Below are 17,695 nucleotides of genomic sequence, written 5' to 3' on the forward strand. Positions count from 1 at the left end.
CGGACGGTAACGCTAACAAGCACCGCAATGAAAGGAGAACGCTGTTACTGTCTCAGCATAAAAGCAAATAAAGGGAAGCATGAGGACTGGCAGAAGAGCATGTGTGCGCTTTGGTACGAAAGTCTTATTATAATGGTATCAAACTTTAATAAGAGCAGGTTTTCCAAAAGTGGTGTCCACAGAGAGCAGCAGCTTCGTGACTGCTAACAACAACACTTAAGTAAGAGTTATAATTCCACCAAAATTTGTCTGGTCCCAACTGTACCCCAAAAAATTAAGTCTAAATTCAACTGTAGTATGACAAAATTATCTCTAAATCTGACTGTAGCCCACCAAATTATGTCAGAACCCGACTGTGGCCCAATAAAGTTCTGTCTAAACTTGACCGTGGCTGACAAAATTCTGTTTAAACCCAACTATAGCCCAACTAAATTCTGTCTATACTCAACTCTAGCTGACAAAATTCTGTCTGAACTCGACTGTAGCTGACAAAATTCTGTCTGAACTCGACTGTAGCTGACAAAGTTCTGTCTGAACTCGACTGTAGCCGACAAAACTTCCATCTAAACCCAACTGTAGCTGACAAAATTCGGTCTGAACTGGACTGTAGCCAACAAAAGTCTGTCTGAACTCGACTGTAGCCAACAAAGTTTTGTCTGAACTCGACTGTAGCTGACAAAGTTCTGTCTGAACTCGACTGTAGCTCAAAGTTCTGTCTGAACTCGACTGTAGCGACAAAATTCTGTCTGAACTCGACTGTAGCCGACAAAAGTCTGTCTGAACTCGACTGTAGCCGACAAAAATCTGTCTGAACTCGACTGTAGCCGACAAAAGTCTGTCTGAGCTCGACTGTAGCTGACAAAAAGCGGTCTGAACTCGACTGTAGCCGACAAAAGTCTGTCTGAACTCGACTGTAGCCGACAAAAGTCTGTCTGAACTCGACTGTAGCCGACAAAAGTCTGTCTGAACTCGACTGTAGCTGACAAAAGTCTGTCTGAACTGGACTGTAGCTGACAAAAGTCTGTCTGAACTCGACTGTAGCTGACAAAAGTCTGTCTGAACTCGACTGTAGCTGACAAAGCTCTGTCTGAACTGGACTGTAGCCGACAAAAGTCTGTCTGAACTCGACTGTAGCCGACAAAAGTCTGTCTGAACTCGACTGTAGCCGACAAAAGTCTGTCTGAACTCGACTGTAGCCGACAAAACTTCCATCTAAACCCGACTGTAGCCCAGTAAAATTCTGTCTAAACCCAGCTGTAGCTGATAAAACTCTGTCTATACTCGACTGTAGACGGCAAAATTCTGTCAGAACACCACTGTAGACAACAAATTCCTGTCTAAACTTGACTCAAGGCTGATAATCACAAACCAGAAACCAAACGAAACTCCACATTCCTAATAATAACCCTGCAGCAACAACCACAGCTCTCATCTTCTCGGTGATAATTAAAATAAGTCAACAGCCTAATTATCATCTATCCTTTAAATTCCAAATCCTGAATCAGTACGTAGGTGTGACCATGGGTGCCTCTCTCTCAGCACTGAAGGCAGGCTTTTGTTTTTTTTTTTTTTTTTTTAAGAACAGCAAAATAGGTGATGAGATGTTTAATAAGATAAGGGAGCTGGGGACGTGAGACTCACCACTTCTTTGACTTGAGTCGAGGAGCGGGGTTTCTGGGAATGAGGAACAGAGCTCGCATCGGGTGCATATCACACAGAGCTAGAGAGAGAGAGAGCGAGAGAGAAAGAAAAAGAGAGAGTAAGGGAGAGAAATGTTCCTCAGATGATGAGGGGTTTGGTTGTTTTTTGGCACAAAATCTAATTTACACATTTTTCTTCTTGTACTAAATCAGGCAAGACATGTTTGGCGTTTGATGTTTGCTTCTCTAGCTCTGGAGCTACGAGGCTGATGTAGCTAACAAGTTCTCATACTGGGCTGATGTGACAAGTGATCTTAAATAGACTTGCTTATGTGGTTTCTATCACTGTATGACATCCTGTTATCTATAAAAATGGACAACAGTATGTAGCAAAATAGTAGCAGCAGTCATCTTGAAGCCTGAATTTTGTCCGTACTTCTGTCCATGTTAGTGAATAACATTACGTCATACAGGGTCAGAAACCACATAAACAAGTCTGTTTGAGATTACTTAACATATTCCATGGTATGTGGCGAGTGTGTGATGATTTAGGCATGTAAATAGGCAGGGTACAAGCTTATTTTTGCTAAACAGCTATATAAGTCTGACAGCTCCAGTGCATAACTACAGAAGCAACCTTCAGACACTGAACATGTCTTAGCTGATCGGCTACATTTTAGATAGGGAGGAAAACTATTGCTTTAACAGAGGTAGACTTACGAGGAGCCCCTTCAGCCATCTCAATAGCTGTGATCCCCAGAGACCACAGATCACTCTGAAACGCAGGTGAGAGACTGGATTACATTGGGAAGAAAGTACCTCTTACACATAAAATCTGATTGGCTGAGCCGCGTTTGAAGCCGCTGTAAAATCGGCTACATACACAAACCTATGACCGCCTCACAACAACTGAACTCTGTATCACTGCGCCACGGCGTGAAAAACCCTTGTGCTGTTAATGGAATAATCTTTGACTCTTATGCTGCTCGCTGGACCACTGAGTGTACTGATGAAGTAAGAACCCATTTTTTGTTTAAACTGAGCGGCTTGAAATGTATGTTTTTAACTAGAACTAGGGCTGGTCAGCTAGCGAACAGGCTAAAAGAGCCGACAGCCTAAACAGCTCCATTATTAATATCAAAGGCTTGAATTAAAGCTCTTGCAGTTTGATTAACTGTGAAACAGCAGAATAAAAGTCTAAAAAATGTCACTTGAATGACTTACATGCTTCAAATGTTCATGTTTTAGTCAGAAGTCACGTCAAACCCAGGCTGAATCCCAAACGGCTCTGTACTCCCTAAATAGCTATGGAAGTTTAGAAATTCTAGCCTCTACAGCCAAACAGTGCATCACGTATCAAGTGTGGATGTGGCTGAACCCCAAACGACTGTTTCTTAGCTGTATTTTGCACCGTTGTGGTTCAGGATCCAGTATTTAAATTCCTATGTAGTGCACTATGTAGGGAGCAGGGAGCTGTTTGAGATTCAGCCCCAGCGTGAGAAGAAGAGCCGCTGGATCGGTGCTAAATAAGACTCGTGGTGGTAATTTGGTGACCAACAGGTTCTCATAAAGCAAAAGTCTTTGCAATAAACAGTGCTGTGATATCATAAGTTCATTGTTATACAACAAAAAGATTGAAAGTTTATGAAATGACCGCAGTTCACAGCGATGGCGACCGAATGTTCTCCTCATTCAGCGGTCCATGGTTGCTCGGCACCATACGCCGAAGGACATTTCTTTGCGGAATACTTGTTTATGTGGATTATTATTGATAATAACGAATAATTTTCTGAAAAAGAGTCTATTTTATCATATTTTATGTTGGCCGCCGTTTTATAAAAGCAATAAGCCACTTGAGGCTGCACATTACAGTGACTTTATCACGGGGAAGGAAGTTTTACTCCAATGCTTAAAAAATAAATGACTAAAATAAAAAGATCTCAAAGAGTTGGCAATGATTAGTTGGCTATTTGCAAGATAATAATGCATATTTTCAATTTTTCCTACAGTGAGAAACTGGCCCTGACAGGATTGGTTGATTTCTTTGTTATTTCCTAATTATGATGGTAGTTAATATAAAGTTCGGGAAAGGTAGCTACTTAGATAACACAGGGAAAAAGTCAGATGGGACAATATGATGCAAACTCACATACTTTTGCAGTGGCTGCTACTCTTAAAGGTGAAAGGAGCATCAGTCCATTATATTAGGGACTGTTTAACAGGCCGCTCTCAGATAGTCTATAAAAACATCATGTTTTCTGATAAGCTGGAATTTAAATACTGTGTCGCGTCCCTCAGGGAAATGTTCCGTCTCTGCTCTCTTCTGTGTATATACACTATTTCGCTGTTGTCGGAAGAAAACCTCAAATTTCCAAAATGGTAACTTTACAGGAGAAGGAAAAAACATACCTTACTTTTACTGTAAGTCAATGGAACCAAACTTTTTTTCAAGTCATTTTGGGCCGTTTGTTTTGGTCCATTCACCATCAAATTTACACACAACGTAAAGAGCAACAGGCATTTTCAAACTATGTCAAAAACTGAAAAACGACAAAAACGGAGATACGAGGTTTTCTTCCGACAGCAGCGATATACGCTTTCTGACTCTGGATTATTATGCTAATGATACGGCTCTAGCTGCTCTGTTTCATGGTGATCGAGTGATTGATCATAGATTCTACACAAGTTTACATTCTTAAAGTCAGTGCAGCTCAGGATTTACCTTACGAATCATGAGAAACCATAAGAACTGATATGTCACAGTGGAGAGCCTCTACCAACACTTGTTCTTAATGATCAACTTGTGGAAACTATCGAATGTTTTAAGTACCTTGAAGACTGTTTTTAATTAAGAGACTCAACGGCTTTGGAGTGAGTTGAAGTACACTTGAAACGGCCGACATTAATTTAGTGGAAATTATTCTTGTTTTTAATATCGCAGCTTGTTCTGAGAGCCGACCTGCCAGATATAAAGGCACGCTTGTCAGGATTATTACAGGTAGGCAGCAGAATGAGCTGTATAGAGCTTTTGCCATTGCACATGACCCAAAGAGACCCATAGCTAAGAAAATATGTACAAGAAACCTTTTATTTCTACCACTATTAGCTGCCTGAATCGACATTGTACGCTGACGTTTTACTGATGTTTTATGTTTGTATGTTGTTTGTCGAGGATGCTTATACCTGTTGTTTCATGTTGTACTATAACTGAGGAAGAACAAAGACAAATTTCCAACATTACTGGACAATAAAGTTCTATTTTATTCAACAGTGAAATATGAATAGTATTACAATCACTGAGTTTAAATACACCAAACATGATGATTCTATTAGATAAAAATGAACTAAAAATTACAGAAATGTGTTTTTAATTGGCAGAAAACTTTATGTCTTCTCTGAAGGCCCAGAGGACCCTGAGTCTCCTCACTACTGATAGATACACCCATTTCTAAGCATTTTTTTGCCACATAGTGGTTTTTAAATATATTTTTAATGAAATATTTTAAAAAGTTTTTTTATCATTTTCCAATAAAGATTTTGGAAGGTTATGCATGGTTTTTTATTGTTCTGTTAAGACTTCAGGTAAAAACAATCTGATTATTTGAGTAATTGTTGAAAGATTAGTCCCTTACTAATAAAACCAGTGGTGACAGTTCTAAAACACTCACACACTCACACACTCACACACACACACACACACACACACACACACACACACACACACACACTCTAGAGCATTCTGAATCTCTGCAGTATCAGTGAAAGTGTAATTAAACAAGGCTGTGAGTTAAAATACCTTGAAGTCATATGTGGCGTCTGGATTCTCATCGCAGGCTATGACCTCTGGAGCCATCCAATATGGCGTCCCAATAAACGTGTTCCTCCTACCAACAGTGCGATCCAACTGCGCACTCACCCCAAAGTCCACTGTGGAGAGTTCACATATTCACACACACACACACACACACACACACACACACACACACACACACACACACAGAGTTAGAAAGGCGCACTTGGCCTTAATATGTCACTGTATGGTAACAAGCCGAGAGGTCTTTGATGAAGTGTACACGACCATCTGCCTCAGCGGCACTCTTTCCCTGTCACCACAGGCAGCGTCGTCATGGCAACCCATCACGAACGGCCTCAGCAACTCAAATGAAAAGAATAAGGATAACAGCCCTTCACCAAACTCTGGGAGGGCCACAGGTTCAGCGCTCTGTTCTCCTAGACTGATTAAGGGTTTTGATTCTACTAGAGATTCACAGACATGGAGCTTGGGTCAATAACTGATAACGAAACATCTTGTTGTGGCTGGTAATGACATCAGTAACACCTGGAAAAACACCTTTTCAGCAGGACATCATGGAATTTTTACCTACATAGGAATTCGCACTGGATTACTGAGGTTATTTCTATGTTTTGTTTTATGGAAGGTAAAATCTGCTGGAATATTTACTGATGCAGGATCACACAGAAATAAAAAATGATTGACATGGCAGGATCAGATGGGACTAATAACACTGAGAAATACAGAGAATAATAATTACATTTCCTCAACTCTAAAGAATATCCAAATACTATTCAAGACGAGTTGAAACTCTGAAAATTGATCGTGAATATATTTTATAACCATGACAAAGCTAAACAGCAGATATGACAACTATTGTAAACATTTTCATGTACAGCAGCAGCTCTTATCCAGAGCGATCAGTTGAAATTATCGGCTGTTATTCCAATATCCAATATTCCAGCCGCAGCTGATACATCACGCACCCATAGATTTGACTGCTGCAGCTCGATCGTAGAATAACAGAATTACACACAAAAAAGGAGCTTGTTTCCCTCTTTCTGAGTGCTTACCCAGTTTGACCTCTGCGTTCTCCGTGAGCAGGACGTTCTGACCTTTGATGTCACGGTGGATGACCTTATGCTGATGCAGGTGGGTCAGACCCTACGACACGGACACAGCAATGCATACTTTTAGAAAGCAGGAATATTGAGGCATGCAGTTAATAAGAATGAACCACAGATATGAAAAGCGCCACCTAGGGGTGGGCAATATGACTATTTGTTATCATGATGAAATACATCACAGAACACTTTTGTGAGCATATCACTTTTTGTGTTGTCGGTACTTTTATAACAGTGAACTCCATGTATCATAAAAAGATCGTAAATAATAACCGGTTTATAGTAACGGTACAAACTGCACAGTATCTAGATGTCTTCCCTTTATGTTATTACCTCATTATTTCATGATTGTTGACAATTACTGAAAGATTTTACTCCAGTATCTTAAATACAGTCATTAAATCTAATATTTCTCCTGCTGAGATTGTTGTAAACTTAATTTAAGATTATTTACCTTATAACTAGACATTTTTACTTGTTTTAAGTGATTTTATTAAGTAAAATTATCTCACTAAATTGGCAGATAATAGGAAACCAGCAAAATTATCTGGCAAAATAGTGAGATAATTGTCCCAAAAAAGGTAAATAATGTCTAGAAATAAGCTAGATAATCTTATAAGTGCACAACCATCTGAAAATTGGAAATATTAGATATGTTGACTATATTTAAGCTCATTTCACTTGACAAAACACTTTTTTTTGCAGTGTACTAAAGTTTTGATGTTGTGTTTCGTATATTATGACATATATTGTTGTATCTCAGATACTCACAAATCTCAGAAAAGCTAAATATGGCGATACATATGTACAAATAGGTATCACGATATTATATTTTCAAATTCTAGCACTATCACCATCCCTAAGAGCCATCTGCAGGCCGGAGGCCATAAAAACTCACCCTGAGGATCTCTCTGCAGATGTAGGCCGTCCACTCCTCCTTCAGGGAGTTCCCTTTAGTGTTCTTTATCAGGTCTGTGACTGAGCCCGCACCACAGAACTCCATCACCAACTACACCAACACACACAAACACATACGCTGTAATAACCACAGCGACGCAGCTTTCATTTTTATCATTTAGAACAAGGCCATCAAAAACACATGATCTGTCAGGGACATCAGACCAATTCAACCGTCATAGAAAGGTGGTCCTCAATAGGACACAATGCTGATGACCCTTCAGATGGGATTGGCCACTTGTAATAGAACGCAGTAATTCAAGGACACTGTAACCTCTCTCAACGGCTAAATAATGCACCAGAGATTTATAGCTTAGATGATATTTATACAGCCAGCCTGGCGCTATTAACAAAGAAAAGTATGGGGGGAGAAATTGGCTGATAAATTAAAAAGATACGCTTTACAACCCAACATCAAGGGGCTATCGTATATAAGCCAGGGAAGGCCGAGCGTTACGGAGATTTTATATTCTCAGTGAGACCGGACGCCTCGTGGCTTATTACTTAAAAAATAAATATATCAATAAATACATTTAAATAAATATGTTCAATAATGTCAAAAGCATAGCAACACCCCTCCTAATTATTGAGTTTAGATGTTTCAGCGGCACCCGTTTCTAACAGGTGTATATAATCAAGCACATAGCCATGCAATCTCCATAGACAAACATTGGCAGATGACTGGGTCACACTGAAAAGCTCAGTGGCTTTTAACGTGGCTCTGTCGCCTTTGACACAAGTCAGTTATAGCAAGTGCTATTACTGCAAAATATACGCGTCTAGGAACAACAACAGCTCAGCCACAAAGTGGTAGACCATGCACGCAGAGTGGGGTCACCCAGTGCTGAAGATCAGCAACATTAGCACAAGAATTGTGCACGAGGAACTTCACTAAATGGGTTCCCACGGCCAAGCAGCTGCACATAAGAGAGGTGTTAAGCACACAGCCGCTGAAGTCTGGAACAGTGGAAACATATTCTCCAGAGTTATCACGCTTCACTATCTGGCAGTCTGATCTGGGTTTGGTGGATGCCAGGAGAACACTACCTACCACAATGCATAGTGGTAACAGTAAAGTTTGGTGGAGGAGGGATAACGGGCTGGGGCTGTTGTTCAGGATCTTTTTTCAGGGCCCAGTAGATCCAGTGAATGGTAATGTAAATGATACGAGTGCATGCCTGACCTCAAAGCCCTTTTGACTAAGTATACCCTACAAAATACAGATACCCTACAAAATATTGTGGAAAGCCTTCCCAGACGAGTAATTTTATTTTATTTATAACAAATAATAATTGCAATAACACAATAAACAACTGAGTGTTAGCAATATCATGACTGACATGCCTTTCAGCCAAACACAATCATCTCTAAATGGAGAGAAACTCTGACAAAACCCCACAGAACAAACCTGCAGTGAGAACGACGGTGGTACTAAATCAGTCAGATTATTAAGCCTAAGAAAAGGTGTTACTGAGGAACATATAATGCCTGACACACACTATCCTGTTCATCTGGAAGGTGGAGCTCTTCTTATTTCATTCCTGAAGCTGAAAAAGTTTCAGATTTAACTGTATGGAAGACCAAACTCACAGCTCAGTGCCAGAACTATTAACAGGCAGACTTGTAGATACGGGTTCTAAGTCTAGCTAAACCTTATCTGGATTACTGTATCTGATCAAAATCAATTTAACATGATGTCTAATGACAGTTAACGTTACAGAGCAATGTTAGTCATTTCTATTTTTTCATTAAAGTTTGCTGAAATACAAGACGAGGCCTCCTCAGCATCTAATGTTGCTCTGATAGCTCCAGATCTAGCTGTAGCATTAGCTTATCTGAAGTGACAACATTCTTAGCTGTAACCTGTGTGGTAATTAGGATGAACCTAACATGGTTCATTAATATAGAATATATAATATAGAATCCTCCAATAAATGAACTGTACACTGCTACACTACTATTCTTTTAAACTGTTGCTTTCAGTATTGGTCACAGATGCTGATACCGGTCAGGGCCACTGAGCAAGCTGTCCTTGGAGGAATGTCCTCTTGAAAGGTATGTCTGAGTCAGTATGTGTGTGTGTGTGTATGTGTGTGCACGTTTGTCTGTGTTGGCTGACCACAGACAGTGATAGAGCATGCAGCAGCAGTGTTGTGGCCCAGTGCAGTATGTCATAACTCTGCAGTGTATTGTGCTGAGAGCACAGAATGCTCACCACAAGGGAAGTGTGTCTGTCAAGAGTTCACACTGTCAAGAAGTTTGTTTTTATACAATGCATATGTAATCTGTATGTAACACACACATATATATTTATCGCCACTGTCCACAAAAAACACGTGTCTCCATTTTTTGCGATTTTCAGTTTTCTGCATAATTTGAGCTCGGCAGCTGTCCTTTACAGGGTGTGAAAATTTCATGATGATTGGACCAACAGAACTGTTCCAAAATTACTTAGAATAAAATCTCCTTACATTGACTTACATTGAAAGTAAAGAATGTTTTTGTCCTCTCCTGTAAAGTTACAATTTTGGAGATGCTTGTTTTGTTTTGGACAGTGATGATCCCTACAACACTGTGTAAAAGTCAGAGAGAGCCCTTCATTTATTACATTTCCAATCAAAACAGCCATTAGTTACACAATATTCATTTTTCAGCATCAGGAAAAAAAAAAAGAAAACATGACATATAAACATAACCATAAAATGACAGAAGCCTCAACAACTAATTATAATTTTAGCTTTTTTTGGTATTCAGTCTGTCCACACTTCGCCTTTGTTCCGCTTTCATTCTTCGCTTTTAGTTTTTCAAATAAACACATTCAGACAGCTACACATCCTGTCAGACCCATAGCGCTGAGTCGTCTTCTCACAGTGGAAGGATGGACAGAAACACCTGTGGATGTTTTCAGATCTGTAGCGGCTTGATTTTCTCCTCTCTCTCAAAGATGAAAGCTGTTTATCTGATGGAGACAGGGCCGGTGGTTTACCAGGTCTTGCGGGTGGTTGTTAGGCATATTTTTTTCTGTAAATAGTTTTTTTATAATCTTAATATTCTTTAATATTTTTTGAACAGTTTTGGAGACTCGCGCCTTTTTTTTTGCAAATTTTTCTTTGACTTTCTCCTTCCTAATGCAAGTGAATTATCTTATATCTAATCTCCTCAGAAACATCTCCCAAAAATGAATAACTTAATGGCTGTTTTGACAGGAAATTAAATAAATGAAAGGTGACTTTTGTGCACACACACACACACACACACACACACACACACACACACACACACACGCTCCCACACACAGCACAGCAAAGTGCAAACAACACCGCAGCCGCAGCTCTTGGCCTCAGTGAGTGAGTGTCAACACTCTTCCACTCTCTCCATCACACACTCAATCCGTTGGGTGCACAACTGTTCCTGTTTCGTGCATTTGGACGCATCAGGACTGACCCATAGCTGGTCGTCTATGCCTGGTGGATTCTTCTTGACGAAAGCCCCGTAGTAGGTGGCGATGTTGCGGTGGTGGGAGTACTTTTTCAGCATGTTGATCTCTGCTTTGATTTCCTCCTCCTCATCCTGTCAGAGGAAACACACACACACACACACACACCACCGAGCATAGAGTGAAGAAACCAGTGTGTGCATCCTGCTGTCTGCGCGTGCACCGTAAGCGTTTCAGAATACAGACAGAGATGGTGAAAGAGAGAGAGAGAGAGAGAGAGAGAGAGAGGCAATAAGGACGAGGGAGTGTTCTGCCTACCCCCGTGACATCCATGACCTTGATCGCGGCAAGCTGCCCCGTCTTGACATGGCGGCCCTGGAGAGAAAGAGAGAGAAAGAGAGAGAGAGTGTAAATTTAACCTCACAACACATTTGATTCAAGTATTGATTCAGTACACGAATCAGTGAATCATTAATCAACATGATTCAAACAACACTGGGACAGTTCACAATTATTACTGAATGAGGCTGAACAACAGAGCATACAGTAATCATAATACATGTTGACCGGATATCGGCCTTTGCAATAAGCAGAGTTGTGGACTCGAGTCGTATGACTCGGACTCGAGTCCGACTCGAGTCACGACTTTGATGACGAGATTCGACTCGAGAAAATCAAGAAAGACTTGCGACTCGACTTTGACTCGAACACCAGTGACACGGACTCTGACTCGGACTTCAGTCTTATGACTCGGAAAGACTCGAGTCCCAAAGTGTGGAGAGTCTGACTGCAGATTGCTAAACTGTCGGTTACTTTTCATGTGAATGGATTCGTTTTCTGCCATAAATCTGATATACAGCAAGGTCGTCAAATGTCTGTCACTGTGTTCATTTAAGGTGGAACGGAAAATTCAAATAAGAAGCTGCAGGCGAATAAAAATTTAACTTCAGCTTCGTACAATTCACCATCGTCTTTTCTGTAAACCTTGCTCAGTTCGGTCGTTTTGGCTTATGTTGTCGTCTAAATTCAATTCAAACTAGCGGCTGTTTTTAGTTGGCTGAGGTAGTTTTAGTGCTGAGTTTTTATTTGAATCCTATCCGCCCAATGTTCATAAAAATATAAAGGTTTTTTTAATTTAAGTTCAGCACTTTTTAAGATTCTTTTCATGTGTTGATGCACTATTCTCAGTATGCCTGTCATGGTTATCTGTATACCATAGATTCTGTATTTAAAATAAATGAATATAGCCATAAGCTACTAACATGCTGTCATTAAAAGGCTACAGTACTCTCATCATTATTCAGTGTTAAGGCCTCAAATTAGCTAAAGAATACATACTGACTTGTTTGGACTACTGACTCGGGACTTGAATTGAGACTCGACTATCTTGAATCAGGACTCGAGTGTCTTGACTTGAGACTTACACTTGCAACTTAGTGACTTGTTCCCACCTCTGGCAATAAGGCTGCAATATGCAATTGAGGCCTCCAACCAGTGTTTTTTTGTACTGTGTCCTGTGACCATCTTGACCAATCACAGTTCTAGAAGAGTGCTTCAGGTGACTGACTCAAGGTTTTCATGCAATCCAACAAAAATAAACATGTAAATTATTTTGCTCAAAATAGGCCAACGTTGGTAACAAAGTGCTCCTATTTGGGAAACCCTGCTGTGAAATAACTGTGTTAAACATTTACACTGCAAAAATGTATATCCTGGCAAGTGAAATCACCATAAATGTATTCAATATTGCTTCCCTTGCCCACTTCTGGACGTGTCGCTCAAACACAAGATGGTTGGAAGAATTTTCTGAGCCCAAAGTGGCCTAATATTGTCTTTACACTTTAAAATAAACGTCCATGCTCTGCGCTTTGAACACGTTTGTTTATCAACCACTACATCTACAGCTCGGTGTGCCTCTGAGTGTTGAAATTCAGCATGAGACACAACAGTTATCGTACCACATATCAACAACTTGACCGACTGTTGACCTCTCAGAGCATTTGCATAAAGTAGATCAAGTGTCTAAATTCCTACGTAGTGCACTATGTAGGGAGCAGGGGCGCCATTTGAGATTCAGCCCCAGCAGAAGAGGGCGCCGCTGGATTGGTGCTAGTAAGACACACGGTGGTAATTTGGTGACCAAAAAAGTACTTATAAAATGAAGCTTTCTGTATTAAACAGTGCTGTGATATCATATGCTCATTCTTATATGACAAACAGTTAAAAAGTTCATGAAATAACCGCAATATACAGCGATGGGCGACCGAACGTTCTCCTCATTCAGCAGCCCATGGTTGCTCGGCAGTGATACCATATTCCAAAGGAACTACATTTATTGGTGGAATACTTGTTTATGTTGACTATTATCAATAATAACAAAGTATTTTCTGAAAAATTCTGTATTTTATCATATTTTTATGTTGGCCGCCATTTTATAAAAGCAATAAGCCACTTGAGGCCGCGCATTACAGTGATTTTATCACAGGGGAGGGAGTTTTAGGCATTGAGGTGCCTAAGAACACCCCTTCCATGTTGAAATCACAGTAATGCTCTGCCTCTTTTGGCTTATTGCTTTAATATATTATCAAAAAAATTAAAATTGAAAAAAGCTAATCATTTTGCATGACGTCACCATTGAGGCCACCTATATGCTGCTTAAAATGTCAACAACCCCAATTTAAAACACCTTCCTGTGTCCCTGACCACCTTCAGATCTTGCATTGACACTAGTATACGAGGTAGTGTACGGAGCTTTGTCCACGCTAGTGTGCCATTACAGGTGGACTAAGCACATAAGCTTCTCTGGCAAACGCTGCTGTTGTGTAAGAGCAGAAAAAAAAACCCTCACTGCCTGGAACGACTGAAACAGGCCCAAAAAGCGCTGTGCCTGGGTTTGGCTAGTGCCGCTGCCATTTTATGCACGTGTCATAAAGGCACCAGCTGACGGTTCTGCTCGGATTGGACGGGCCTCCAAAAGCATTACGTAAGCTGGAGCGCTCGGCCGGGAGGAATTTCAGGGCGGACTGCGGACAGGAATGTGGAGCTGGAGAGCTCTTTTCCAGGTTGCTGCTTATTGCCTCGTATTTCTCTGTTATTCTCCGCCATTTCCCCAGAGTTCATATCCAGGACAAACACAAGAGCCTCCAACAACAAAACAAACAACAAACGCGGGAAACGGTGTCATGGATACGGATCACCTGAGCTCCGCCGCTCAGCCCAGAGAACAGAAGAAGGAAGACACAAAGGAAGACGCAGTGTGGATCAGGGCCGTCGCTGTCGGTTAGATTAGTCATTGAGACATTCTAATGATTATTTTGATGATAAATTGAATAATCAGGTCAAAAAATAAACACGGACTGGACAACATTAAACCAAAATGTTTTAATATAAAAAGATAAACTAGAAAAAGCTTCTATTAAAAATATCTAAAAACACATTGTGGCTAAAATGTATATAAAAGGTCCAACAGACTGTTTCTTACGGTAAGAGAGACGCGTCAGAATTTAAAATATACGCTGTAGATGTAGAAATGACTAACTAATCACTGCTGATTCATCTATGATTTATTTACCGAGTAACTGAGTTTAATCGAGTTATTATGACAGCCATGGCGTTCACTCATCTCTGTTAGCTGACTCTGTATCTCTCACTTCAGAGGAAGTGAATCACCATCAACTGCCATTCGGAATAAACTACTACACACCAACACTGAGAGAGAGAGGGAGAGAGAGAGAGAGAGAGAGAGAGAGAGAGAGAGAGAGAGAGATGGAGGGGAGAGAGACAAAGGAAGAGACTGAGAAGGAGAGACAGAAGGAGAGGGAGAGAAAGAGACAAAAAGGCAGAGATAGAGAGATGGAGGGTGTGAGAGAGAGATAGTGAAAGAGTAAGAGAGAGAGAAAAAAGAAAAAGAGAGAGAGAGGAAAAATAGAAAGAGACAAAGAGCAAAACAGACCGGAAAGAGAGAAAGAGAGAGACAGCGCGAAAGAGAGACAGGAAGAAAGAAAGAGAGCAAGAGAGAGAGAGAGGAGAGGAGACAGAGAGACAGAAAGAAAGAGAGAGCGAGAGAGAGAGAGAGAGAGAGGGGAGAAAGATAAAAGTAAAGAGCGAGAGATGAGAAAGAGAGACAGAAAGAAAGAAAGAGAGCAAGAGAGAGAGAGAGGGGAGAAAGATAAAAGTAAAGAGCGAGAGATGAGAAAGAGAGACAGAAAGAAAGCGACAGAGAGTGAGCGAGAGAGAGAGAGAGGGGGAGGGGAGAAAGAGAGACAGACGGACAGGGCAAGAGAAAGAGAGGAAAAAATACAGAAAGAAAGAGACAGAGAGAGAGAGAGAGAGAGAGAGAGAGATGGAGGGGAGGGAGAAAGAAAGAGACAGAAAAGATGAGAGGGTGGGAGAGAGAGAGAGAGAAAGACAGAAAGGTGCAGAGAAAGAGAGAGAGAGTGAGATGGAGGGGAGAGAGAGAAAGGAAGAGACACAAGGAGAGAGAGGGGCAGAGGGATTTAGGGTATGAGAGGGATATAGAGAGACAGAGAGGGGAACAGAAAGAGAGTGAGAGAAAGAACGAAAGAGAGAGAGACAGAAGGAGACAGAGAGAAAGAGAGAGGGACAGAGAGAGAGAGAGATGGAGGGGAGAGGGAGAGAAGGAAAGAGACAGAAAAGGCGAGAGACAGCAGGAGGAAGGGAGAGAGCAAGGGAGAAAAAGAAACAGAGCGAGCGAGAGAGAGAGAGAGGGATAGGACAGAGGGAGATGGGGAGAGAGAGGAAGAGAAAGTGTGAGAGAGAGAGATAGAGAGACACTTGTGAGTCACAGGCTCACACCAGTCCCATCAGTCCTCATTAACGATTTTTCCACTGTCGGAAAGTATTAACGAACGGAGCAGCCTTAATTCACCACACAGCGGCGCGCGGCCACCGCCACCACGCGCCGGACTGGACAGGATCCTAATTACACTGCGCTCGTAAAACACAGCCATGCATGGACCTTTCTAGGCTCTCAAGAACTTTTGCCCCTGAGAATGACATGCATTAGCATCTGCCCATTACTCACACCATGTTTACAGCGCCGCTGGAATGAGTCACTCTCTGCGCTTCTGCATGCAGAGGAAAACATGCGAGCCAAGCATGTTCGTTTATACTGAAGCAAAACTTCAGCAAAAAATCACACTTACATCATTTTCCCCTCAGTGCAAATGTAGCTGAAAATACAGGCTTCAAGCAAAATTCAGGCTTTAAGCTGGTTGTTAACAGTGCTTTGAGCTATGCGACCTACTTAAGTCCATTTATAGGGGTAAAAATAAGGGATTGGGCCTTTCAGTTTCACAGGACTACTTTCCCACACCTTCAAAGTTTAGTCTTAGAAGTTGGTTGTTCATTTTCTGAAGTAATCAAACACATTCAGTGATGCTGAGGTCTGGACTCTGGGGTGGTCAGCCCATTGTTTTAAGGTGGAACGAGAAAATTCCAACAAGAAGCTGGTGAATAGCTGACGTCAGCTTCATATCACAAGAATTAGAGGCGGGTGATAACAAATAATTGCCCCCCCCCCCTCTCTGAAGGCATTTGATTCCCTAAAGGTAACTAAAGCCCAGCAGTGAGGAGCTGAACTTTACCCTCCTCTGCTGTCACTGCAGACTGGCAGCGTCGCCTACAGAGCAGCACTAGTAGCTGTTAATGAAGTAATGTTCTCTTTATTTGAGGGTCCCATTTCATAGGGAAGATTTCAACCACTACCCCTTGTAATTCAGTTTCCAAGGGGCAAAGTGGCACTCAAAAACAAGGGGTAGGGGTAAAACTAAGAAATGGGATTGGGCCTTGTTTTCAGTTTTGCAAGACTACTTTACCACACCTTCAAAGCTCAATCTTACAAATTGGTTGTCTTTTCTGCATTTCACATTCAAAATAATCCCAAAAACATTTGATGTTGAGGTCTGGACTCTGGGGTGGTCAGTCCATTGTTCAGCTTCTTTGTTTGGTGTGTCCGTCTCCTTTTCTCAGTGAGGCTTCTTGACAGCTACACATCCTTTCAGACCCATAGCGCTGAGCCGTCTTCTCACAGTGGAAGGATGGACAGAAACACCTGTGCATGTTTCCAGATCTGAAGCAGCTTGACTGATCAAAGAACAGAGTGAGATAATGGTGCCACATTGACAGCAGCCTCCACATCATCTCATAGACAAAACACTAGCATTGTGACCATATTACAGTTGCAATACACACTTGCAACATATAAAAAATGTGCTGGTGAATCAACGACGTGACATGATTTAAGATGGGCCTCCATAATTTTGACCAAAAGTATTTACTTTTGTTGGATTGCATGAATACCTTGGTTCATCAAAACATCCACACAGACACTCATCTGGAACTCTAACTGGTCACTGCACTGTGACTGGTTACAGGGCTCATTTGCATAGTTGCATGCAGTGATATCAGTATTGAAAAAGTGCTGTGATTTGCACACGACACAATTGTGTGGCCTTATTCCGACACGTGAATCTGCGTCTTTCCAAACACATTGCTGAGTCAGTCATCCAGCGGCAACCCAACTAATATCCAGCTGTCATAACTGCTTCCCGTGAGAACAGCTAGACAAACTTGTTCATGAAAAAAACCCACAAGGCACTGAAAGGGTGCTGAAACCGAAGACTGCTGAGAGTCAGTCTGAGAGAAGTTTTAGTTCAGTCTACAATCACCACAAATTCCACAGGCCAATGACAGAAGGGGAAAAGGAGTGAGAGAGAGAGAGAGA

General features: G+C 41.3%; 1 protein-coding gene across 2 annotated transcripts in view; it reads right to left on the reverse strand.

The window, feature by feature from the left end:
- tnikb (TRAF2 and NCK interacting kinase b) overlaps nucleotides 1-17,695 on the reverse strand; it is a 108,551-nt gene that overhangs the window by 46,714 nt on the left and 44,142 nt on the right. For both annotated transcript variants that reach the window (XM_036557944.1, XM_036557945.1), the window contains exons 3-9: nucleotides 11,269-11,325; nucleotides 10,959-11,084; nucleotides 7,456-7,566; nucleotides 6,507-6,597; nucleotides 5,437-5,567; nucleotides 2,361-2,415; nucleotides 1,642-1,720 (exon numbers count right to left, since the gene is read on the reverse strand). In XM_036557944.1, coding sequence (XP_036413837.1) covers nucleotides 1,642-1,720; nucleotides 2,361-2,415; nucleotides 5,437-5,567; nucleotides 6,507-6,597; nucleotides 7,456-7,566; nucleotides 10,959-11,084; nucleotides 11,269-11,325 — 650 coding nt within the window. The remainder of the gene's footprint in view (nucleotides 1-1,641; nucleotides 1,721-2,360; nucleotides 2,416-5,436; nucleotides 5,568-6,506; nucleotides 6,598-7,455; nucleotides 7,567-10,958; nucleotides 11,085-11,268; nucleotides 11,326-17,695) is intronic.

The sequence above is a fragment of the Colossoma macropomum genome, unplaced genomic scaffold (genome assembly GCF_904425465.1).
Source record: "Colossoma macropomum unplaced genomic scaffold, Colossoma_macropomum, whole genome shotgun sequence".
Lineage (NCBI taxonomy): Eukaryota > Metazoa > Chordata > Actinopteri > Characiformes > Serrasalmidae > Colossoma > Colossoma macropomum.